The sequence below is a fragment of the Zingiber officinale genome, chromosome 7B, assembly GCF_018446385.1.
Source record: "Zingiber officinale cultivar Zhangliang chromosome 7B, Zo_v1.1, whole genome shotgun sequence".
Classification (NCBI taxonomy): Eukaryota; Viridiplantae; Streptophyta; class Magnoliopsida; order Zingiberales; family Zingiberaceae; genus Zingiber; species Zingiber officinale.
Window position 1 is genome coordinate 1,490,905 of NC_055999.1, and position 23,020 is coordinate 1,513,924.

The 23,020-nt window shown below is 36.9% G+C and overlaps 4 protein-coding genes across 5 annotated transcripts; 2 read left to right on the plus strand and 2 right to left on the minus strand.

The window, feature by feature from the left end:
* The first annotated feature begins 143 nt into the window (after positions 1-143).
* LOC122004962 (haloacid dehalogenase-like hydrolase domain-containing protein At2g33255) lies at positions 144-4,452 on the plus strand. Its single transcript, XM_042559842.1, has 5 exons — positions 144-820; positions 1,722-1,764; positions 2,193-2,253; positions 3,048-3,182; positions 4,005-4,452. Exons 1-5 carry the CDS (start codon positions 376-378, stop codon positions 4,182-4,184), a joined length of 864 nt encoding a protein of 287 aa, XP_042415776.1. The 5' UTR covers positions 144-375; the 3' UTR covers positions 4,185-4,452.
* A 1,464-nt stretch (positions 4,453-5,916) lies between these two features.
* Positions 5,917-14,667, plus strand: LOC122004961 (dihydrolipoyllysine-residue acetyltransferase component 2 of pyruvate dehydrogenase complex, mitochondrial-like). 2 transcript variants are annotated; one of them, XM_042559841.1, is made up of 20 exons: positions 5,917-6,136; positions 6,221-6,312; positions 7,047-7,107; positions 8,050-8,159; positions 8,254-8,351; positions 8,433-8,473; positions 9,231-9,286; positions 9,374-9,448; positions 9,551-9,643; positions 10,593-10,832; positions 10,972-11,044; positions 12,097-12,197; positions 12,279-12,364; positions 12,452-12,527; positions 13,444-13,511; positions 13,596-13,662; positions 13,744-13,839; positions 13,913-14,015; positions 14,101-14,196; positions 14,295-14,667. In XM_042559841.1, the coding sequence occupies exons 2-20, from the start codon at positions 6,274-6,276 to the stop codon at positions 14,363-14,365; spliced, it is 1,650 nt and encodes a 549-aa protein (XP_042415775.1). In that variant the 5' UTR covers positions 5,917-6,136; positions 6,221-6,273; the 3' UTR covers positions 14,366-14,667. The 2 variants fall into 2 exon arrangements, with proteins under 2 accessions (XP_042415775.1, XP_042415774.1); XM_042559840.1 differs by having other exon boundaries at positions 6,234-6,312.
* Positions 14,668-15,487: 820 nt separating this feature from the next.
* LOC122004963 lies at positions 15,488-17,129 on the minus strand. Its single transcript, XM_042559843.1, has 2 exons — positions 16,882-17,129; positions 15,488-16,759 (listed from the first exon to the last, which is right to left on the minus strand). Exon 2 carries the CDS (start codon positions 16,586-16,588, stop codon positions 15,869-15,871), a length of 720 nt encoding a protein of 239 aa, XP_042415777.1. The 5' UTR covers positions 16,589-16,759; positions 16,882-17,129; the 3' UTR covers positions 15,488-15,868.
* A 352-nt stretch (positions 17,130-17,481) lies between these two features.
* On the minus strand, positions 17,482-22,442 carry LOC122004964 (serine/threonine-protein kinase STY13-like). Its single transcript, XM_042559844.1, has 7 exons — positions 22,078-22,442; positions 21,560-21,970; positions 20,173-20,305; positions 19,813-20,008; positions 18,976-19,100; positions 18,400-18,558; positions 17,482-17,933 (listed from the first exon to the last, which is right to left on the minus strand). The coding sequence occupies exons 2-7, from the start codon at positions 21,793-21,795 to the stop codon at positions 17,637-17,639; spliced, it is 1,146 nt and encodes a 381-aa protein (XP_042415778.1). The 5' UTR covers positions 21,796-21,970; positions 22,078-22,442; the 3' UTR covers positions 17,482-17,636.
* Positions 22,443-23,020: the final 578 nt, after the last annotated feature.

Below are 23,020 nucleotides of genomic sequence, written 5' to 3' on the forward strand. Positions count from 1 at the left end.
CGATTTTAGATGGAGATCATCGTTATAAATATTGTAAGAATGGGATTATCCTGAGGTAATTCTATTTTTTTCCCTCAATTTTTCCCTTTTTTTTAATAATAGTTTATTTGCAAAGAGGGCTTTGACAATTTAATTTAGCGCCTGATGCAGTACATAAATTTCCTTGGCAAAACATATCAAAAATATGACGATTGTATTTATTTTAAAATCTTTTTTTTTTTATCGAGTGGACCTGGCGAATTCAGAAAGTATTAAATAATTTTAAAACGAATTTATTCTATAAGTTTCGCTTGGGGTCCACGTCACCTCCATCTCAATCAGTTAATTGTTGAGATGGAATCATGAGTCACCGGCTAATCGCACACAGCATCTTTTATGTGCGTTGAGGCCTTACCTTTTGCTGCCCCCCACCTGATGCCGCTCTTCCTCCCTCCGCCTCCTCTCTTCTGCAACGGCCGCTGGTTCTCCTTCCGGACCGCACTCTCGCTCGCATTCTCCCCTCCTCGTCGGCTGCGTCTCTCCCCCATGTCTTCGGCTGCCGATGACGGCGCGGCCGCTAGCGCCAAGAAGGGGCGACTACGAGGCCTGGTGTTCGACATGGACGGGACCCTTACGGTGCCCGCGATCGACTTCGGGGCCATGTATCGTGCCGTCTTGGGGGAGGAGGGGTACGCCGCCTGGCGCTCCTCCAGCGCCAGCGGCGGTGGCGTCGACATCCTCCACCACATTGAATCGTGGCCGACGACGGAGAAGCTGCGAGCGTACGAAACGATAGCTCACTTCGAGCGACAGGGCCTCGACCGTCTTCAGATTATGCCTGGTTCGTCGAATGCCCTTAATCCAACTGCTAGGATCCGCTATTATTCTTTAATTTGTCGAAGATGGTTGCCCCCGGTTGCGATCTTGGTGTGATTAGTAATTTGTGAAGAGCATTTAGCCATCAGTTTATCTTATTTTTAAGGGTGATTTGAGATTGATCTGTAGCACCATTGATTATACAAGGTTTTGGGTTAGTTATTTTCCAACCTAAGAGGGTTCGTTGGTTTACTATTAAAATATGTACTCTAATTTTTTGCATTTAGAGTTTGAGAGAAGCTGAGAGATCAAGAGTATGCTAGTGTTCTGATACTTAGATTGTGCAGTGCTCGAGGGAGAGTTGCTCCAAGAATGCTTGAGTAGTGGATTATGATGAAAGTATGTTTGGTGCCTCTATACTTACATCATTTGATAGTAGAGTAGGTTGACCTGTTCCATTTCTACTCAACAAATTTTTAGAGACTGGAGAGCACATTGTTGAGTTAATTTGTCTAGTTTGATTGTACGATGTTTTTGTTATTTTACATATGATTCATAAACTTCAGTCTATCAAGCAAGCAAAGAATGGTGAAATCACTCAGGGACCAAACCAAAAATGTTAAAGTAAGATGCAAGAATTTCAAGGTCTTTCTAAAGTAGAGAAAAGGAAGCCAATCCAATACACTCTTATTGAGGGTGCATATGCTAGGATAACTTGATAGTTCAGATCTAGAGGCATTTATAGTGTAGTGGTCTTTATTTTGAGAGGAATTTATTTCTTCTAACTTGTTTACTAATAAATTTTAAAGATAAATTACTAATAAATTTAGGTAAATATTACATCCTAGATTCAAGCTATAATTCTACATACAGAAACTCAATATCCATTTCAATATTTTATTTTTGATAAAATAAACATATTTCAGGTGCTTTGGAACTTTGCAAGTACCTGGATTCCAGGGAGATAAGGTAATTTTTTTTTCTTTCTTGAAGCTTATACTCTTATTTATTCATGTGCCTTATCTTGTAGACCTCCTTTCTCTCTTCAAGCTGATTATTGCTTGAAGTTTTATAGTGCTTTTATGCTTGAATAATGTCAGCATATATTTTTTTAAGGCATATTTAGTATTACTTTGTTTTTAAGGCATATTTTTTAAGATATTTCTCTAAGGCATATTCAGTATTACTTTTTATTATCTGTGTGTTTGACACTTAACCAGTGCTACACTACAGGTGATACTAAATTGAATGTGCCAATGCATGATAGAAAGTGAAGGGACATGTTATTTAAGTAACACTACATTGTCCTGAGTAACATTCATTAGCTGTGCTATCGTTTCTTTTTATGCTTATCTGCATTATTGTTTAGCTAGCTTATTACGTAAAATCTTTTTCAGGAGAGGTTTGATAACTCGGAATGTCAAGGCTTCTGTTGATATATTTCATCAGCGGTTTGGAGTAAGTTATTATTTAGTTTGTATTCATGATTTCCTGTACCTTCATTTTTTACTTGAAAATAAATCTGTCAATGTTTATGTGCATGTTATTAGGGTATGTGTAATGGGTAGGTGTAAAAGGTTTATAGTTTGTCGTAGTCCTATAAAATACCATGAAAAGATGTGTCTTTCAAACATTGATATAATTTAATTCTACGCACTTCTAGATGGTATCATAGCTCCTCTTAGAGTTAGGATTTCTACAATATTTCCCGTTGGCTACTTATTTTTTGTACAGTTGCAGCCTTCCCTCATCCCTGCTTTCTTCTCCTTTTCTAATTCTTTCTCAATTCTTTTCTCTTTCTCCATGCTAGACAACCTCAACAGCACTGCTGCAGATGTGTTCCCTCAGACAGAGAAAAAGTGTGTGTGTGTGTGAGAATTCCCCCTGTCATAAACCTTCTCAATACAAAACTTACCATAATCAACTGTCTTTCTAGATTATTAATTACCAACTTGAATTAGATGAATGGATTGAACACAAATGTGGTACCTGGGCGAGAGTTGAAATCATTCTTGATTTATGGACTACTTTTACCAAATTTTTTAGCTGTCCAAGTCTTTGGTTGATTATATGTAGGAATTAGGATGTTGCCAACTTGTTATGATTAACATGTAGTATGTTAACGTTTACTCATCTGTTGATTTGATTGATATATAGACATATATGTTTTTGTTCATAGACAAAGTTTAACTATGTTTGCTTAAGTTGAAATGTCTTCTAATATTACAATGCAATATTTTCTATGGTGACAGATGGAGTTTGCCCCTGCACTGAGTAGGGAATTTCGTCCTTACAAGCCAGACCCAGCTCCTTTGTTGCATATCTGTTCAATTTGGGATATTCCTCCAAGTGAAGTCATGATGATTGGTGACAGCCTCCGGGATGATGTGAGTGAATTAATTCCTGTAAAATATATCTCAGAATGAAAAAAAAATATACATCAACCGTCAAATTCTCCATCATGCAATTCCTTCTAGTTGTCTTTTTTTACTCTGAATGTTCAATGTCTCATTATGTTTTTTTTTTCAATATGCCCATATGCTATTTTACTGTGATTGTCTTGTTCTCTTATTTTGAGTTGTCACCAGGTTTTCATAAAAATTACTGGTCTATGACATACCTTAATGATCACATTGACTTCCTTGATGTGTAAATTGAAAATGGTTAGTCCCAAAAACTTGTTGGGAGTTGCTAAGGCCTCTTTATCAACTGATCTAGCTTCTCAGGCTTGAGCAGTACTTATAGGGGATATTGCTTCCAACTTTCTGTAGATTATTCATTGAAAACCTTTTCTATCCTTTGGTCCTATTTTATTCCAGCGATTGGATATGAACTATTATTGTTACAATTTGATATAAGAAAGATCAAACATCAAGCAAGCTAAACAAAATGAAAAAGCAGTGAAAAGTAGTCTTTGCATGTCTGTCTGGCATCATTTCTTGTACAATAAAAATTAAGAATAGGTCTCTCCATTTGTTCCCCATGAGGGGATACCAAAAGTGTCATCAGAGTATGATCACACTTTTGCTTCGAACACTTGCCATTTATATATGCATCGTCTTGTAGTCCTGTTTCATTCAATATTTTTATGCAACCACTGGTTGTGTATTAAATAGATTTAATTGCATAATATCTTCGTAATAAATAACTAACTCGAGCTCTTTGGTGAAGTTAATGATGATAAGTGAATTATATTTCACCATTTACAGGTGGCCTGCGGGAAGAGAGCAGGAGCTTTCACATGCTTGCTGGACGAAACCGGGAGGTATGACTCTCTTGATTCCTATGCTGATGATCTAAAGCCAGATTTCAAGGTGTCTTCACTTTCTCAAGTTTTATTGTTGCTGGAAAATCATTTTGAACTGGTGCCGCGACTTCAAACAGCCTAAATGTCTTAAATCTATGTAAAGTTTGTTTTTTTAAAGATGAGACGACTGTCATCAATGTTATCTTGCTACAGTCAATTGTTGATTGGTAATGTCTAGCAAGATTATGCGACTGGTTCTGATGGTTGGGATTCTATCATACAAGGACAATTTGGGTTCAAACATGTAATCTTTTTAAGTCCCAAGTGGTTCCATAGAATAAATTTTCTGAATGGAACCTGTGAACTACGGATCTGTCATTATAAAATTTAATATATGTGACCTTTTAATATCTGTGTGTGTCCTTTTTTTGTATTCTCAACATTGTCAAAATGTTATTTGACAAAATGCTCGACAGGGACTTTATATCATTAGGTCATGTTTTCGTCTTCTCAACATTCCCAATGTGATATTTGACAAAATGCCCAACGAGGACTTTATAAATTGTGGAATTGGAAGCTTTCGTGCCCATCAACGTAGAATAGTCCTTGGTCGGGTAATTGAGAATAACACGGATCACCTAGTGTAAAGCTTTAGTGCTGATGCTATCCCATTCAACATTTTTACTCCGGGTTATAGTATAAGGAAGAGTGCTAAATTAGTATTTAAATATCTGCGGTTTAATTTTTAATTATAATATTTTTTCTTTAAATGAAAGGCGGGTTCCTCGGACCATTTTTTTTTTATCTAGAACATGTCTTTTTTTACGTATGTATTGGTGCGAATGAATGGTCCTTATCTATTTTACAAGTAGAGATTATTCATCCCATCAATATATACAAAGGGAGTATCCTCTGGACCGCAAAAGAAAATATCCTCTGGATCGTAAAAAGTGACCCAGAAGATTTCTTCTCTTACTAGAGGCGGGATCCTCTGAATCATTTTTTATGGTCCAGAAGATATTCCCTTTGCATACATTGATAGAAATGAATGATTCCCACTTATTTATAAGTAGAGATCATTCATCCCCATCAATATATACAAAGAGAGCATCCTCTCGACCGTAAAAAATGATCCAGAGGATCTCCTCTCCTACGAGAGGCGGGATCTTCTGGATCACTTTTGCGGTCTAGAGGATATTTTCTTTATATGTATTGGTAGAAATGGATGATCCCTCTCTATTTTATTTTACAAGGGAAGACTATCTATCCCATATATATATATATATATATATATATATATATATATATAATCACGCATCCTGAGCCCTTCCTAATTTTTATACGGCCAAATCGATATTCTAGATTAGATGTTATTTGATTTATCATAGTGTTAGTGTAAACAGAGAATTATTGTTTGGGCTGCTTTTGTAGTGTAATAAAATAATAAAATATTTAAAACAATAAATAAAGATCAGAATTTAAATTTAGTAGGGATAAATATTTTGGAAGTACACTGTGTTCCCCGGATTTATTGGTGAGAAGATTATCTATTTTTACGATTAATAGAATGAAATTTGGAAATATAAATTATTAAATAAATAAATAAATAAATAAAAGCTTCTAGTGCTGATTTTTCCCCCAATTTGTAGATACAATTTAAAATATCAACTGAAACCAACTTACTGAGCCGCTCGGCTAGATTGAAAATATTGAACCGGATTTCTAACACCATTCCAGTCATTTGACCATTGTTGGTGACTTGGTGGCGAAGCGGTATCCAACTTCCTCTTTTCTTATTTATTTTATTTTATAATTGACTTTTTCCTATTTTGTTCTAAAAATTTAATTGATCAGTAAAAGGAAATATACTTCTCTCTGATAAGTAATAATAGCTTTCTCCCTTGATTCATCGATCTCTTCCCAATCCCACTGCGCTACCAAAGTAAACCCTCATCGCCGACGCCACTCGTCGATCTTCGGCAGTCAATCACTTGCGAACTGCTCGCCAGCGATCGGGCTTGGGGTTCACTCCGCACCATTGCATCCTCTCTCTCCTCCACAACTTTGGTGTGCCTTCCCTTGACACCAACGCAGGTGAAGAATCTCGATCTCTTATACTGTGCACGCACCCAATTAAATTGGACGGTTTGGTGGATCTCACCTTCTTGACGTGAATAGCTTGATTTATCAGCGTCCGAGTCTGCTACTACTAGGTCCGATCCGATCCAGTCATGACGATTGCTTCTCAATTGATCCGTCACTCCCGCAAGGTGCGCTTATGGAATTTAGGTTATGGATTCTGAGTCGATTGTTTATATTGCTTCGGGATATTTAATGCTTCTTGTGGCTTTCTTACGTATTAATTTTTTTTTATCTCGTTGTATTTCTTATTAATCATGATTCTGATTGAAATTTTATGAATTTTAGTACACTCTGAGATGATATATTACACTACAAAAGAAATAAAATGCTTTTGATTCAGAAGGACTTTTAGATGATTTAGTTTTCTCTTTTGTGGAATATCAGTACGTAACATGTGATGAAATAGATCTATTCATATGAGTGATTTGTTTATCTGATTGTTACTTGAATATCCTTGACTTGAATTTGTGCAACACAATAAAATGGTTTTTGTTGAGTAACTCATTCCTTGAATTTATATGAAATGGCTTATCTTTCTAACATGCTCAATAAAAAAGTACAGCAAAATGATAACTTTATCTAATGTTTTGTATGATGACTGAAAACTGGTGTTACATGCTTAGAAGTAGAACCCACTCCTGATAACTTTTGTTGTTGCATCTTTATTCTCGGCGTTGCAAAGTTATATCCTTTCTATATCGGAATATTGCAAAATCACAATGGATCCTTTTCTATCCCTCAACAGGGACTGTCAAGTATGATAATGTTTGAAACTACCGTACCATGGATATGTTTGAGTAGCTTTTGCTATATTCTTCTTTTCATGTTTGACAACTCTTAACCTTTGTATCTGATATTGCAGCTTAAGAGTGCTCAAAATATTCTACTTCAGGAACCTGCTGTTCTTGCAGGTTTCTCTAAAGGTACTAACCCTATTGATATTTGCCTTAATATGCTCTTTTAGTTTCTTCTTTTGTGTAAATATCACTTGCCTTTTCAGTTCCTGCTTCTGTAATTTTAGCAAATTCCAGTATATTAAGCTTGAGGACTTAATCATTGTTTATCTTACCACGATCACTGTTTAGTGCTCTCTATTATTCTTCTGTTAATTATTGAATCATGTCCCTAAACTATATTCTTTAAGTGTTTACATTTTTGTTTCAAAATAAAAGCATTTCCATTCAGGAGGTTGGAATTAGTTTTCTAGTCAAATAGGAAATGCCTAATGCATTGTTCATTTCTCTCTTTCTTCAGCTGCTATATTTCTTCTGCGTCTTGATGTACAATAGTTTCATATTCACTTTATCTAACTACTTGTAGTTCATATGTATTTATATAACTACATGTAGTTCATATTCCAATAGCCATCTTCTATTTAAGTATTTTAATTGGGTGCATCGAAAAACTTATTGTCTTATATTATTGCTTTCAGTATTTACTATTTAACACATCTTTGGCTGTGAAAATCTGCATTTATTTTCAAAATAGTTGATCATAATGCCAGTATCATAGTTATTATTTGTTTATATTTACTTATCTGAATAATGTGTTTCATGCTTTCTACTCAAGATACTTCATGCCAGGTCTTGTAGAAACCTTATAACAAGGAGGATGCATGGCAATGTGTGTTTTTAGTTGTAGGGTCAAAATACATATCTGTAGATGAAAGTGAAATTATACCCTGACGTGATCCTCAAGTACCTCTGGGACAAATGGTTTTTTTGAGTAGGGGATTCAATACTATAGTAATTTGTTTTACATAGAAGGCCTTGGTTATTTACATTGTCGCATCTCTTTCTTTTTCCCTAATCTCAATGTAATGAGATAAATCTTCTTCATGCCATTATTCTTTATTCTTTTTTTAGATGTATCAAGGAATTATGTGGGTGCTTTCGGCAAAGAAAACTATCGAGATTCTGAATCTTATGTTCATCGGATTTGTATTAACAGCAACAATGTCAGTGACAGAAGAAAGGTAACGATCTCAAATCTTGAAAGAGCTACTGATGAGCTTTATCCTTGCAGATGATCTTGAAAATTTTACTTAATCAAAATTATTATTTGTTCAGGCATTTTCTTCAGAATCATCAGGGACTAACTGGTACAAAAAAACACCTGCCAAGAGTTTTACTTTGTTTGGCATGAGATTCAACCATGCTTCATCCAGGTATGTGTCTATACACTAACTATATATACTCTGTTTTTCTTTTACCATAATAAGCTGATTTAAGTATTTTATATTTCTCAGTATACTGACTACACAAAGGAGACTGTTCTCAAGTAATCCAGGTTCAAGTTCTGCTTCTATGTCACCCTTTGTCTCACTTTAAAATTTATTTTTGTCTTTGTTTATGAAACTCTTTGATCGTTTCTGATGAGCTTCAAGACAATACAATGTATTGCTTATTTCTCCTATACTGGTGGCATGAAGCTGAAGAATGTAGATGATTAATGCATATCTGAACTTACCTTTGTTTTATTTGGTTGACAAATGCCCACTGCCACATCCAGTTTGTAATGCTATGCCTTTGTTAATCACATGTGTACAGTGATGGTAGGCCTAAGGTTAGATACTTGCATGAGTAAACTTTTGCTTGTGTAGATGAAAGTTCTTTGTGAGACTTGTAATTTGTATACTAATGGATCATGGTTTGAGACTGTGGTCTGTGCCTTTTATTTGAGCAAAATTGTTCTGTAGGAATGATACAGTTGTCTTAGAAACTGTTAGTTTTGGATGAGGGGCAAATAGCATTCTCCGTTAGTGTTCCAAGTTAGGTAGGTCTATTAACTTAGTTTTGGTAGTATATAAGGAAACATTTATAACACACAGAGACTAATCAATTCAACTGAAGAAAATATCAATTGAAACACTTTTCAACAAATTAATTCCAATTTCAAAGTTTGGCTGGTAGGGATTGGAATCCCTGAAATTGAGAATATGTTTTATAATGTTGTATATGTAGTTTCCTCACATTTTTCTTGTTTTGTTTGTATATTTAAGTATTATTAATTTTACATCAGTATTTTTATCTCTTTGTTTTGTTAGATCTCCCCCCACATCAGGCCCTTGGTATGCCATCTCTTTCACCCACCATGACTGAGGTACATAACCCTTGTGCACATCAAACTTCAATTCTACTAAATATATAGCTTCTATATCACTTGAATGTTCTGCACTGTCCCTTGTAGGGTAACATTGCAAGGTGGATAAAGAAGGAAGGTGATAAAGTAACACCTGGTGAGGTGCTCTGTGAGGTGGAAACTGTAAGTCAAATTTACATGGAAAAACACACACATGTTTTACATATTGTAAAATTGCACAGCATTGACGCCCATTTTCATTTGTCTATGTCAAAAATTGATCAGGACAAAGCCACTGTGGAAATGGAATGCATGGAAGAAGGATATCTTGCTAAGATAATACATGGAGATGGGTCCAAAGAGATAAAAGTTGGTGAGGTAATTATATATATATTGTTCACGTCTTTTTACCTGATACCAAGCTTATGGTTTTACTATTAGCTTGTGAGATTTTAATTTTTTGTTTTATTTAGCTTTGGGTTTTGATGTGAAGATTCTCTTACTGAGCCTTTCATGGTCTTGATGTTAATGTTTTTTTTATTGCTTCCAACACCTCTCCTATTCTTGTGAAGCGCTTTGGTTATTTGATGGATATTGTCATTGTTGTCCATAAAGAACTGAAAATTTTTCATGAAAATTATAGGCATCATAGTTCACATAATTAGTTCCTAATGTTTCATTTGTAGATATATTCAATGTGTTTATTCATTTGTTTTATATGGTTTCACCAAGATTGTTAAACATAGAAAGAGTTATTTCTCTATTGTCTTTCTCTTACTTGCTCAACTTGCATTTTGCTAACTGAGGTTGATGCGATAGGATCAACATTATGAGGGGCCTATGAGACCTCTCCAGGTGTAAGTTGGTAAGTCAGCAGTGTCATGAATCTCATAGGAATAAAAAGATTTCCATTTTACTTATAGTTAGACTATCAACCTTGTCTGTGGGTTGTCGCTATTTAATTAGTCAGTTAATTTCAACATGCAAAGTCTGAAACGATTCTTGTTTGTATTATTTCCATCTTGGTAGTCACACGGACTTTTAACTTCTCAAGGTATTGGTATGGTTGGACTTCTCAAATTCTTTAAGATGGTAAAGAATCTAAGGAATAGAATAAAATCTTCTGCATTTGTGGTTAGGTTGGAATGGCCATCAATAAATTGTATTATGTAGGCATGTTCAATCACTTTCATATTCTATTTTCAAGATACAATATCTATTGATGGGTACCATTCTATTAACTATTACAAGGGTGTGCATTTTGAATGATATAAGGTGCATGAAGAATTTATTTATTGCTATCTCATCAAGAATAATCTGTCATCAGATAATTGCTATAACTGTGGAGGAAGAGGGAGATATTGAGAAATTTAAAGATTACAATGTTTCTGAATCTGCCGGTCCTACTGAAGTTAAGACAGCATCTGAAACTTCACAATCTAAAAAGGAAGAGGAACCCCCTGCTAAGGCTGTTGAACCAAAAACTGTAAAGACTGAAGAAGTGTCTCGTTCAGAAGACAGGATATTCTCTAGTCCCCTTGCAAGAAAGTTGGCAGAAGACAACAATGTGAGATATTTACTTTATTGAGTTATTGTTTTTTTCTTGATCTTTATCAAAATTGAATGTCATTTACTAATGAATTTTGTGAATCCTCTTCCTGAAAGATCTCAGGTTTTTTACTTTCTTTATATTTCTCCTTTTGCAGGTGCCTCTTTCAAGTATTAAAGGTACTGGTCCTGATGGCCGGATTTTAAAGGCAGATATTGAAGATTACTTGGGTACGCATTTCTAGCCCTTTTCTTTTGTTGTCATGCCCTTTTCCGTACTAAAATTTCTGTAGAAGCAGTATTCTTGCTGTCCATTAGTTGTTTCAAATAGGGATTATTTCTATTTGCTTAACTATTATAATAGCAAAATACTTATATAGTAAGGGTTACATGGTCATCTAACTGGCTTTAAAGCTTAACCTAACGATCCAAACGTCAAGTCAACACAATAGCCATGAAATCTAACAACTGTCAGTGACCACTGAATGAGAGTATTTGTTTAACATCCTGATTTTTGGTGTGAACCTACAATGCGGATTTTCTTGTTGCTAGATCTTGTGTTTGAGGCATTCTAAAACATAATATGTGAAAACAAAAACAAATATATGGTTTAGCTTTGTTATTTGCATGCTTATAGTTTTCAAGCCCATTTATTTATGTTTCACTTATGTCAAAACATCTAGTTATTTCTGTATTAGAATTTATAGCTTGGTTAAATCTTAATTCTAGTTCTTTTTCAGTGACTTTGTAGCAACCAATATTGAGATCTTCTGTTATCTAATTTGGAACAAAAAGTGGTAGTTAACATTCATGCTACCATCTACTCAAATTTCTACAGCTATATTATTCACACCGATAGTTTTTGATCATTGAATAGTTATTCCATCTTGAGAACACATCATGGATTTTGGAATGCCTCAACTGGGATTCAGGGTGCAGGGGAATATGGGTGTTTATCTGGGTTAAGAAAATTGTGTGGAACTAGGCAATTAAGAGGCTATGAGACAATATTCTCTTTGGGTTTGGGCCACACACACATCATTTTTGAAAAAAATAAAAAAAGAAAAGTGAAGGCCAATCATTTTACATGCATTGGGGATTCCTCATTCCTCCTTTTTGCTTATTTAGGATTGAGGGAACTATGTACTTGTTTAGAACCCTAATATAATTAGTTGACTTCATTTGATGTTACTCCAGATTTTTAGTGCATTTATAGATGTTTAGTTGTGCAAAGTAACGGGGTTTAGGGAGTTTCTTATATCTTTCTGTATTATTGAATGTAGCATCTCAAACAAAGGTTGTCTCTGCACCACCAAAGGCAAAGGAATCAGGAGGAGGTCAACTATTAGATTATGTGGACATTCCAAATTCCCAGATAAGAAAAGTAAATTAATCTATCCTTTAATCCTGGCACATAATTTTGCCTATAGCTTGTTATTTTCTGTCTGATATTCTTATTCTGCAGGTTACAGCTTCCCGCTTGCTGCTCTCTAAACAAACAATTCCTCATTATTATTTGACAGTTGACACCCGTGTTGACAAACTTGTGGAGTGAGACTCTATTTGCAGTACCTCATTTTTGTCAAATTTGACTTGATTAAGATATTTCTCAAGTATGAACTATTTTGCCTTCTCCAGGTTGAGGAAAGAACTTAATTCTCTCCAAGAGGTTTCTGGTGGTAAAAAATTATCTATCAATGATCTTGTTATAAAGGTTTATTCTCTTTACACCTCAATTACCTCCTAAACCCTGGTTTTTCAAGTTCCATTTAAAAACTTTTCCAGGAATAAAAATTTTAAGTTAAAAAAAAAGATAAAAATCTAGTCAGGTTTTTTTTGGACACCTTGATTTGTTATCCTAGTTTTTATTTGTTGTTGTTGTTTAAACATTTCAAAAATGGTACGTGAGAAGACAAACGTGATTTTCTAGAAGGACTATCAATTTGTATGGAGCACTACCATAATATAGAAAAAGTAGCTAGATAGAGATGCAAAGTTGTATTATATTCGAAAAATTAGGTTAAATATTGATCTGTTTGAATTTTCATCAATTCTCATTATATTCAAAAAATTATGTTAAATATCATTCTTGAGTAGTTTTGAATCTCTTTCCATTCACACAATACTATTATCTGCTTGGGCTGACTAGAATCATAGTTGAGGGATCGTTTTATTTTATAGTTAGGGAGATTGTAGACGTAAGGATAGGCTCGACTGATACTAATAAGGAGAGGGTATATAGATCGAAATCAAGTTAGGAAAGAGTCAATGGAAAGAGTGATTGGCTTTGGGCCAATCACAACTACGGTATGCCTACCATTTAGATATTCGACCTGTTGCTGCATGCCGTTGTAGACCTGTGGCTGTAGGGGTAGGGATAGATTCTTTCTATGTGTGTATTTTGAATCAAAGGAGTATAAATTGCTACTATATTTACGACTATCCTCAACCATTCACTGTTGCTGTCATTAAATTAGTACCAATCTGTATATTCAACAGATTTCATCCTAGTATGCAATGGTTTTGTGCTTGAGAGACTTGAACTAACACCATGGATCCCATGTTGTCTTTCAAATCTTGTTTAGAATGACAATTAAATATATGTAATCCTAAGTTACTTTAAATGGCAGGCAACTGCTCTGGCCCTTCGCAAAGTTCCTCAGTGCAACGGCTCCTGGATGAACGACTTCATACGCCAGTAAATCATTGTTTCATTTTAGCAAATTTTAAGGATACTTTGTTTCAAACTGGTTATATTCCTCCTGGTTTGTTCTTAACCCAGGTACAACAATATTAACATCAATGTTGCCGTTCAAACAGATAATGGGTTATTTGTTCCAGTCATCAAGGTGTTTGTTGGCAAGAACTTTGATCTCAGCTCTTCATGATATCATCATGTAGCACTAATTTCATGTGAGCAAATTATGCAGGATGCGGACAAGAAGGGACTTGCTACAATTGCAGAGGAAGTGAAAATTTTAGCTCAGAAGGCCAAAGAAAACAACTTGAAACCAGAAGATTATGAGGTGCACAGAATTACAACTGTCATTCTTCTAAATGCAGTATTCTGCCCAATAACTCGGTAAGTTGATTTTGCAGGGAGGTACATTCACAGTTTCAAATCTTGGAGGCCCCTTTGGTATCAAACAGTTCTGTGCCATCATAAATCCTCCTCAATCTGCCATTCTGGCTGTTGGATCTGGTATGAATGGATTGTTTTTAAGTAATGACATATATCTGAAATCCAATAATGATTTTGCTGATTCTCAAAATCATTGATGGAACAGCTGAGAGACGAGTGCTTCCCGGTGGTGGTCCTGATCAATTTGAATTTGGCACCTTCTTGTCAGTAACATTGAGCTGCGATCACCGAGTGATTGATGGTATGTGCCAGCTGCTCATCCATTTCGTTTAACATGAACATGTTTTTCATTTCTGAACTCAACTGTAAATTCTCACTATTCAAATTTCACCATGTTAGGCGCAATTGGGGCGGAGTGGTTGAGAGCTTTCAGAAGCTACATAGAGAATCCACAATCCATGTTGCTGTGAAGCAATTCTGCACCCAATGTTCTTTTTTGTAGGATTTGCCAAATAAGTCTCCAGACACTCTCCAGTTCTTTGTTTATTCTCTTCTTTCCTCAATGGTTGGTACATTATCATTATGGCCTCTGGCGAGGACCTGAGCCAACACGAGCTAACAAGATATTTTTCTTGAGGAATTTTTTACTGAAAAATTACCGACATGAAGGAGTGTCGAAGCCAAACGGAGTGGCCAACTGTTAACTTGCTTATTGAGTGCTCAATCTCTGGGTTAATTTTTATACATCAATAATTCTCCTATTTTTGTCTTATTTTCTTGTGTCTCTGACCGTTTGTTGTGAGTTTTATTAGCTTTTGATCACGCAGGCCATATCTTCCACTGGTAATTTTAGTTTTGTAACATCTTCGAATTAATCTTCGAAATTTTGTTATTTTATTCTGGGTGTTGATTGTTTTTAAAAATTAATTTAGTTTAGTTTTTAGATTAAATTGGCTTGATTTTGCTGAGGTTGATATTAAATTTTGCTCATTTTTGAAGAAACTCGGAATCATCATAGAATATATGCCAGATCACAGATACGCTTTCAGTCAGAAGCATCATATGTGGCAAAAAGATGAATATACTCACTCCAACGTCCCTACCAGTCTGTTTCAAGATCAACATGATGATTGAGGAGGCAAGTGGCAAGCGAAATGAGTTATACGCGAATTGTAAGGATTTACGCTCCACCAGTCTCGCGATTGGATCCCGAGATTTCATGTGACAATCAACCTATCACTTGCTACTGCCAGTCTGTTTCAAGATCAACACGGTAACTGAGGAGGCAAGTGGCAAGCGAAACGAGTTATACAAGTTGTAAGGATTTATGCCCCGCCAACCTCACAATTTGACCCCGAGACTTTATTTGACAATCAACCTGTCACATGCCATCTCAACTAAGTCCGCAGGGCTCAGAAGTGTCATATCTGTTAAAGCACTCATGGTATCCTCAGTTGTTTCAAAACAACGCATCACAATCCAACAATCAAAAACCCAAGCAGAATCTGGCACCCAATACTAATGATAATAACTATATACAATAGTTATCTTCAGCTTGTCATGATTATTCACAACCAAAAGAAACTCGGAAGAAAACATAATGATACCACCTTTAGCTAATTTAGCAATAAGAATACATGCCCTTCCTGACTGATTCACAACCAAAAGAAACTCGGAAGAAAACATAATGATACCACCTTTAGCTAATTTAGCAATAAGAATACATGCCCTTCCTGACTGACTAAAATCATGTAGCTATCTAATAACTTTCCTAATATCAATATCAATGATATAACCAACAGGGCTAGACAAAACAGGTTGATTGAGCAAGCATGAGCAATCCACAACTCAAAATGTTCTAGACGCTATTAAACCCTGCATCAGCCTGAACAGGATAGAGCACAGCTTATCTATGTAGCTAGGATTATGAACACTAACTATTAAATAAGTTTGTGATATTATACAAAGCTCTGTTATCCAGCCATGTTATCAAGGAAGTCGAGCTGTCTGCATACTCCAGGATCTAATTTTGTTGATTCTGCTGGTTCTCTCTTCGGGGCAGGCGGGCATGTTTCCGCAATTCCTGTGAGTAAACATAATGACAGTGGTGTATTAGCATATTTGGAATGTTCCTGTTGATGATCTTGATCCAACAACTTGCGTGCAGATATCTCCTGCAACTGTCTTGAAACAATTAGTTCAAAGAATGATTGACAAAGCAACTCCGAAAGCTGGTCTTCTTCAGGAGCATGGCATTCTATTTGAGTGTAATCGCCGCAATCATAAAGCTTCAGCTTCCTCAAATGAGGAATTTGCATACTCTTCAGAGTTCTCTTCACGGGAGCAACGACTAGTTCTTCCGGCGCAGGAGCAAATGGATCAAATATGCTTTTTAACGGGGTTCGGGCACGGGAAATGGCCTCACGTTCCTCAGATTGATCAGAACATGAAAGATCCATACTGTCCCTCTCAGAAGAAGGGGTTGCAGGGCAAACTTCCATTCCATCAACGAATTCAACGACTGCACCATCACAACCTTGGGTGCAGTAATCATCGCAAACTTCCCGCCCAGTGTTGGCCACTTCCCCCACCTTAATTAAAGACCCCATCTCGATAATCTCCATTTCATCTGATTCAGAAGCTCCAATTTTCTCAAAGGAGCGAGCTTTGAGAGCTTCAGAATCCATTAGCATAACGCGAACAGAGAGAAATGCGCTTCTTGCTTCCTACTTCGGGGCCAGCCCTAAGGCAGTTTTTAACACCAAGGCAACAACGGAGATCGCTTCAACACCGGTCGTCAGCCATACAATCTCGTACTAACAACAAAGTCCTTCACGTCCAGAACGCCAGGAGAAAGAACCGCCCTGGCCGGAACGACAAAAGGAGAAATCCCGATAAAACCAAAAAGTTGCAAATTTGATCAAAGAAGGAAAAACAAAAGGAACATTTTTGAACAACAGCGACGAGATCGAAAACGAACCCTAACCTTCGATATCCTCAACGCCTCCCGAGAACTCCTCGAAACAGTACAAGATAAAAAAGAAAAGAGCAAGCACACCACACCGATCGAAGCAGGGAAGAGTCGGCGATGGGCGCAAGGCGGCTAGAGATCGCCGGCGGAGACGCAGCGAGATCGGGTCAGGCGCTTCGCGGGAGAGCGAGGAGGGAAGGAGAAAGTCGCGACGGAATTGGAAGCGGACAAAATTAAATAGCGAAAAGCAAGGAAACGTGTGAACTGTGAAGGCAAACCCTCTGTACGTTTACTTGGGAAGGAAATTATTATTGAAATTGCTCAAATCCTATCCAATAGAATTTAGAAAGTTTTTATTAAAAAACAAGAGAGAAAAATAAGAATATTTTTTTATTTACTATCCACGTAATGTCAATTTATTACTTAAATTAAATTACTAAATAATAATCAGTCAAAACTTATGTTTAACTTGGTATAACTTGAGATCAATCTTGGCTAGTAAAGTAGATTCACGATGACAAAAAGATAAATACGTTCGTCCTAACGTCCCCGTCAATCAGCTCTAGGGTCAATACGGAAAAGTAAAGTAGATTCACTATTATTAGAACAGAGGTGTGAGTTAGAATATCAGATTAGCTATAAATATTGGACTTAACTAGTTTTTCTTACATTTGCCAAAAAGAGCATGATTTCTCCTGTAATACATGTTGTCTATAATTCATCAGTCCTTTTGCTGGACTTCTAGAAAACCACTAATCTCTTTTGATTGCTTATGCACTTCTGCTGCTTTCCTTCTTTGCGGCAAAGAGCTTGCGGAGAACAGATAACTTGCCGCCTCTGCGTGCAGATGTCGCCGTGATGGTGCCCCTTGTGCTCATTGCTGATGGAAAACTGGTCTCCGGTTCTGGTTCTGATGACGGCGGTGGTGGGAGAGTGTAAAGGAAGGCGTTCAGCATCCTAATAATCTGGCTGAAGCTGGGCCGCGTGTTGGGATCCTCCACCCAGCAGGATTGCACTATGAACACCAGCTCTGGCGGAGCATCGTCCCGCAGCGGTGGTCGCATTTGCTGCATCGGATCAAATGGGCAATAAGCTGTGTGACGATAATTTTTGAGGAATTCAGTGAGAAAATTCTCTCTTGTTACTATGATCATGATCTACAAGTTTAGTCAATTCCAGTTACCAGACACTGGAAATGTTTCAATGTGCTTGTATATTATTGGCTACCGAGTAGCTTTTACTACAAAACAATGGTAATTAACAAACCAAAACTAAAAGTGAAAACATTGTCTCCATCCTTGGCAAATCAATAATCGCCTAGAAAGTGTCAGATTGATGCATGTTCAATTGAGATGGTATTTCACTAGTTCATCAATAGCTCAAAGTTTAATTCTACAAGGACTAATTTAGCTAACTATTCTTTCACTTTGATAAAGCACAATACTATATCATGAAAAAACTGATTAGGAAGCAAGAAGGCTAAACAAATGGACAGTAAAATTACAATGAATTCAAGTGTTGAAAGAAGCTAACCTTAAAAGCTGCAGCATATGCAGCCTGCAAGTTAGACATGCCTTCAAAAGGCATTCGGTTGGTCAACAACTCCCATAAGACAATGCCAAAGCTGTACACATCAACCTTGTTGGTGTAGTGCTTCTTCTCACCGCGACGCAAAGTCACAGTACTATATAACTGCATTACACAAGTGAGCTGGTTTAAAGAAATGACTAGAAGACTGCAGGGATGAGGTCTCAGGATAAAGCAATTGAAAAAGAAAACACCCAAGTAAATAGAGTTGCAGGGTCAACAATGAGCATAGAGAAGAACAAACTTTAAAATGTTTTGTCTTGCTCCTGGGCCTAATTCCTTCCCATTCTCTTTTTTTCCCCTATATGTTCCCTCCATTCTGTCTCATGATGAAACATGTAGAATTGTGGGTGATTAGGTTAATACAGACAATCATCCTAACCTAAAATAAAGTAATCAGATTTTGCATAAAAGTGAAACATGAATTGATGGAAGATTCTCGATTATACAAAGCAAAGCTCGACTGTATAATAGAATACCATTTAATCTTTCAGTATAACTAACTGAATCGAGATGTATCACCTCTGGAGCCATCCATCTATAAGTCCCAGTTTCAGCCGTCATCATCTCAGTAACTGTTTCTTCTCTTGCAAGTCCAAAATCAATAAGCTTCACATTCTTCTGATTTGCAGTAAGCAACAGATTATCTGCACGTTATCTTCAACTATTATGACATTATTTAAATAATTATAAAGGAACAAAATCAATGAGAGGCACGCTATATTATCCAACTTGAACATTTCAAAACACAACAGCAAAATACTTGCACATACAATTCTGAGAAATGGCATAGCTTTTGATCCTGTATCCCTACAAATAGTTTGCAATTAATCGCCTCATGTTTACCATATGATTTGAACTAACAGAGAGTTGGTTCATGGTTCGGATTAAATCATTCTTGTTTTTCTAAACAAACATGTATCTCAAGCTTTAGAGAGAAAGCACAGCCAATGTAGTTTACTACTATGGTCACCGACAGCATCATTTACTTTCGAGCAGAGATACGATGCCATGCAGATTTATGAGCCACTATGCTAGTATTTTAGATACGAATTGCACAAGCAACAGCAATATAATATATAAAACTCTACATTGATATATCAGATAAGGTGTATGTATATACACGTAAATGGTATGATTGAATTATAGGACTGCTTATAGATATCCAAAAGGAACAAGGAAAAAAAAGTAAATAAGTCGTTTTCTCTCAAAGACATCTCAATACAAATCTCGAAGACCAATAATTTTGTTACAGTTATTGGTTTTATGGTTGTAGATAAATTGTGCAAGTTGCAACCAAGATCTTGAATGATGCAGATCCTAATGCAAAATTTTAAAAGAAAAAAGGCAAATACGAACCAGGTTTCAAGTCTCTGTGTATAATTCCATTAGCATGTAAGCAGTCCATCGCACGAGCAATATCAAGTGCAAAGCTTATTGCTGTATGAGTATCTAGTTGTTTGGGGCGCATGCTGCTCAAATATTTCTTCAATGACATTCCCGGAAGAAGCTCTGTGGCAATCACCATAAAGGGATCCTTGCAGGCACCAACAAACTTGATGAAAGAAAGAATACTTGTCATAATGTTGAAAAACAAATTAGAAAGCTAGAATCTAAACTTGAGTGTTAAGGTAACTTTCACATTCAATAAAACACTGTCTGAAAGTTGAAACTATACGGGACATGACATGAATAACTAAGAACAATCAGAAAACAAACCTTTACAAGATTATCATGCTGAACCCTGGACATCATATTTATTTCTCGAATAAAGCGAGCCTGAAGAGTCACCTTCTCCTCAGGAGTGCTACCACTATTGAGAACCTTGATAGCAACAATTTGATCGTGGTACCTGATTAAGAATCAATACAACAAATCAGTACAAATGCAACCATAATGCATATAAAAGAGCTTTCGAACGGAATAAGGTACAATAATACTGATGGCCGATGGGCATCTGTCCTCTGAACTGTACGTCAATTGTAAGTATATGTGTCCACTTCTCAGTGCAGGGATTATACCATTTTACTTGGCACAGAAACCCATTTTTAAAAAATGGACTTGGATGGTAAACTTACACAATGAATATTATGTTAGTTAGAAAGTCCATTTTTTAAGTTCTACTTATGAACAACAAAGAAAGAAGTTCAGTTGAAACAGGCCCAAGCTCCTTAAATGAATACCTATTAGAAAGATGCTGAAGAAAAATTCATACTAAATCAAATAATTTCCAATTTATGAGTTATCTTTGCAAATATGACTACTGCATCATATCTTGTCAGTCTGGCAATCCAGTCATTCTGATATACCAACCAGTGGTGAACTTTTCCTCCACCGTTCTAGGTTTGCATTCACATAATGTTTTGCATTCATCCTATGATCATAGGATGAAAAGCCTCAACCAATACCACTAAGCTACATTTGACCAACAAAAAAATAACGGAAAAATAAAATGGTGTTGTAGTAAATTGTGAAACACTTTCTCCTTCATATTCTGATTCAGAGAGTGTTAGCTAGTTTTCACTCTTTGTTTAATCTACGGAAATTTAAGAGGAAATAATAACATGCAGTGAAAAAAAAACATATTCTATACAAAAATCTAACTAGTGAAAAGATATGGATGGAGAATTTTGTGTTCCTATTAGAACTTCATTTTGAATAAATTAAAATCAACCTTACTTTTTTACAATAGTACTATATAAGGAAGACGCCAATCTAATGTCTCAAAATGATAGGGATGGAGAGTGCCTATCACATCTTTACATTATAAATAAATTAAAAAAGAGACTTACTTTCAATAAGTATTAAATAAGGGGGAAAACATATATTATACCTATCTTCTAGGCTGCTGAAAAAAAGTTCAATAAAACAGTAGCTTTACTACTTAATCAGTATAGATGAATGCACAAACTTTCAGAACCATATACTTATGTTTACAGAAAACAATCATAGAGAAAAAATACACACACCATTCAAACTTCAAAAGCTAATTCTGGCATGGTTCAACTGGCAAATAAGTATCCATAAAAAAGGTCCGACCTATTCTACCAGCAAAAGGAATAAAACAATGTAATAAAAAATGATCCAATTAGTTTCTTGAACTTACTTCCCCTCATAGACTTTTCCATGCGCTCCCTCTCCAATCTTGGCTCCGATATAAAGTAATTTTGGATCAATCAATAGCTTCTCATCGATATCAAGCTGTGAAGACGGATAAGTACCATTTTTCCCAAAAGCGTGCCGGCCCAGAGTAAGAGAGTCATCCGCCACTCTGTTCCCACATGGGCGCCGGAACTCCTCTTCATCAATTTTACCGTCTCTACAATTATCGATGCAGCTCATCTTTCAGAGAGGAAAAGCAGAAATTCCTCGAAGGCCCAAAGTTCAAAGAACTCCCACTGCTCGCTGAACCAAAGCGTTTGCTTGACAAGGTATTAAGACAAAACTGGAGATGGGGAATCCCCTATTTCCCTCTCCTTAACAGGGATCTTCAGTTCTCCGCTGTGATATCGTTTCCCTTCAAAAAGGCATCCTATTAGTGCAGAACCAACCGATTGTTTTCTTCGCAGGCCAAAAATCTCAATCTCCCCTTACAAATCAACACACAATCCTAACTTTCCTCACCTAACGAGCTTTCTTGATACTGAAACCTCGTATCAGTTAATCCAGGAGCACAGACCCAAAGCAAATGAAGAGAAAAAACAACCACGCCAGCAGAGCAAAACACGAACTGGAATCTGATGCCGGCCTTCGCACCCAGAAGCCGACATAAATCGGAGGAAAAAACTTACAGGCAACCACCGCGAGGTCAAGCCACTCCAGCAGGGCTAAGGAAGTCCATCCGCGACGACCACCGCATCTACAAAACAAAACACCAAAGAGCCTACGACCAAAGCCTCAGAGATGCACCTTTTCTCCGCTTGAACGCAGGGGAGAAGATCTATGGCGCGACCATGGACCATCTCAGACGGCGGCGGCGGCTCTCCGTTTTATAAGCCGAAGAGCCATGGAAATCGCAGCGCCAATACGACGACGTTTCCCGTTTCCCAATTCCCAATTCCCAATTCCCAATTCCCAATTCCCGTTTCCCGTTTCCCGTTTCCCGTTTCCCGTTTCCCGACGTGAGGATAAGAGAGACGATGGAGATTCCTTTTTATCCGGTCTAATTCAGCTCCAATTACGGAGTGGTTCAAACCGACGGACCGGCTGAACCCGGCTCGATTTCAGCATTTTCTCGAACTCCGTCGACAGGCCTTCAATTGTTTTTCAAGACGGGACAACGCAACAGTCAACGTGACGCCGACCCGGTCCAACCCGTCCGGACGCAGTGATTGGCTCCCCAACGACTGGGCAACGCGGAGCGACCGGCTCCGTTTGGATTTTTTTAATGAATCGATAAACGGCACTCGATCTAGTGGAGCGGAGGCGGGCCCCACCCGGTCGAAATCGACATCAAACTGAATTTGATGATCTAGGTGGGCGAATTCAAGGCCGCCACGGCCACGCTCGGAGTAGGCGAACGCGCAATCACGTGGCGGTGGAATCGATTGTTTATTGCTTTACCACA

What these genes read in the sequence shown, in the direction of transcription:
- LOC122004964 (XM_042559844.1), bottom strand. Translation starts at nt 21,795, where the DNA reads ATGAGCTGCATCGATAATTGTAGAGACGGTAAAATTGATGAAGAGGAG. An exon ending in AGCATGATAATCTTGTAAAG is followed by an intron (nt 20,009 to 20,172) that starts GTTTGTTTTCTG and finishes TCTTTCATCAAG; the next exon opens with TTTGTTGGTGCCTGCAAGGA. An exon ending in ATAGATGGATGGCTCCAGAG is followed by an intron (nt 18,559 to 18,975) that starts GTGATACATCTC and finishes TGTGTAATGCAG; the next exon opens with TTATATAGTACTGTGACTTT.
- LOC122004963 (XM_042559843.1), bottom strand. Translation starts at nt 16,588, where the DNA reads ATGCTAATGGATTCTGAAGCTCTCAAAGCTCGCTCCTTTGAGAAAATT.
- LOC122004962 (XM_042559842.1), top strand. Translation starts at nt 376, where the DNA reads ATGTGCGTTGAGGCCTTACCTTTTGCTGCCCCCCACCTGATGCCGCTC. An exon ending in CTGGATTCCAGGGAGATAAG is followed by an intron (nt 1,765 to 2,192) that starts GTAATTTTTTTT and finishes AATCTTTTTCAG; the next exon opens with GAGAGGTTTGATAACTCGGA. An exon ending in GTGACAGCCTCCGGGATGAT is followed by an intron (nt 3,183 to 4,004) that starts GTGAGTGAATTA and finishes CACCATTTACAG; the next exon opens with GTGGCCTGCGGGAAGAGAGC.
- LOC122004961 (XM_042559841.1), top strand. Translation starts at nt 6,274, where the DNA reads ATGACGATTGCTTCTCAATTGATCCGTCACTCCCGCAAG. An exon ending in ACTGTTCTCAAGTAATCCAG is followed by an intron (nt 8,474 to 9,230) that starts GTTCAAGTTCTG and finishes TTGTTTTGTTAG; the next exon opens with ATCTCCCCCCACATCAGGCC. An exon ending in ATGAACGACTTCATACGCCA is followed by an intron (nt 13,512 to 13,595) that starts GTAAATCATTGT and finishes TTCTTAACCCAG; the next exon opens with GTACAACAATATTAACATCA.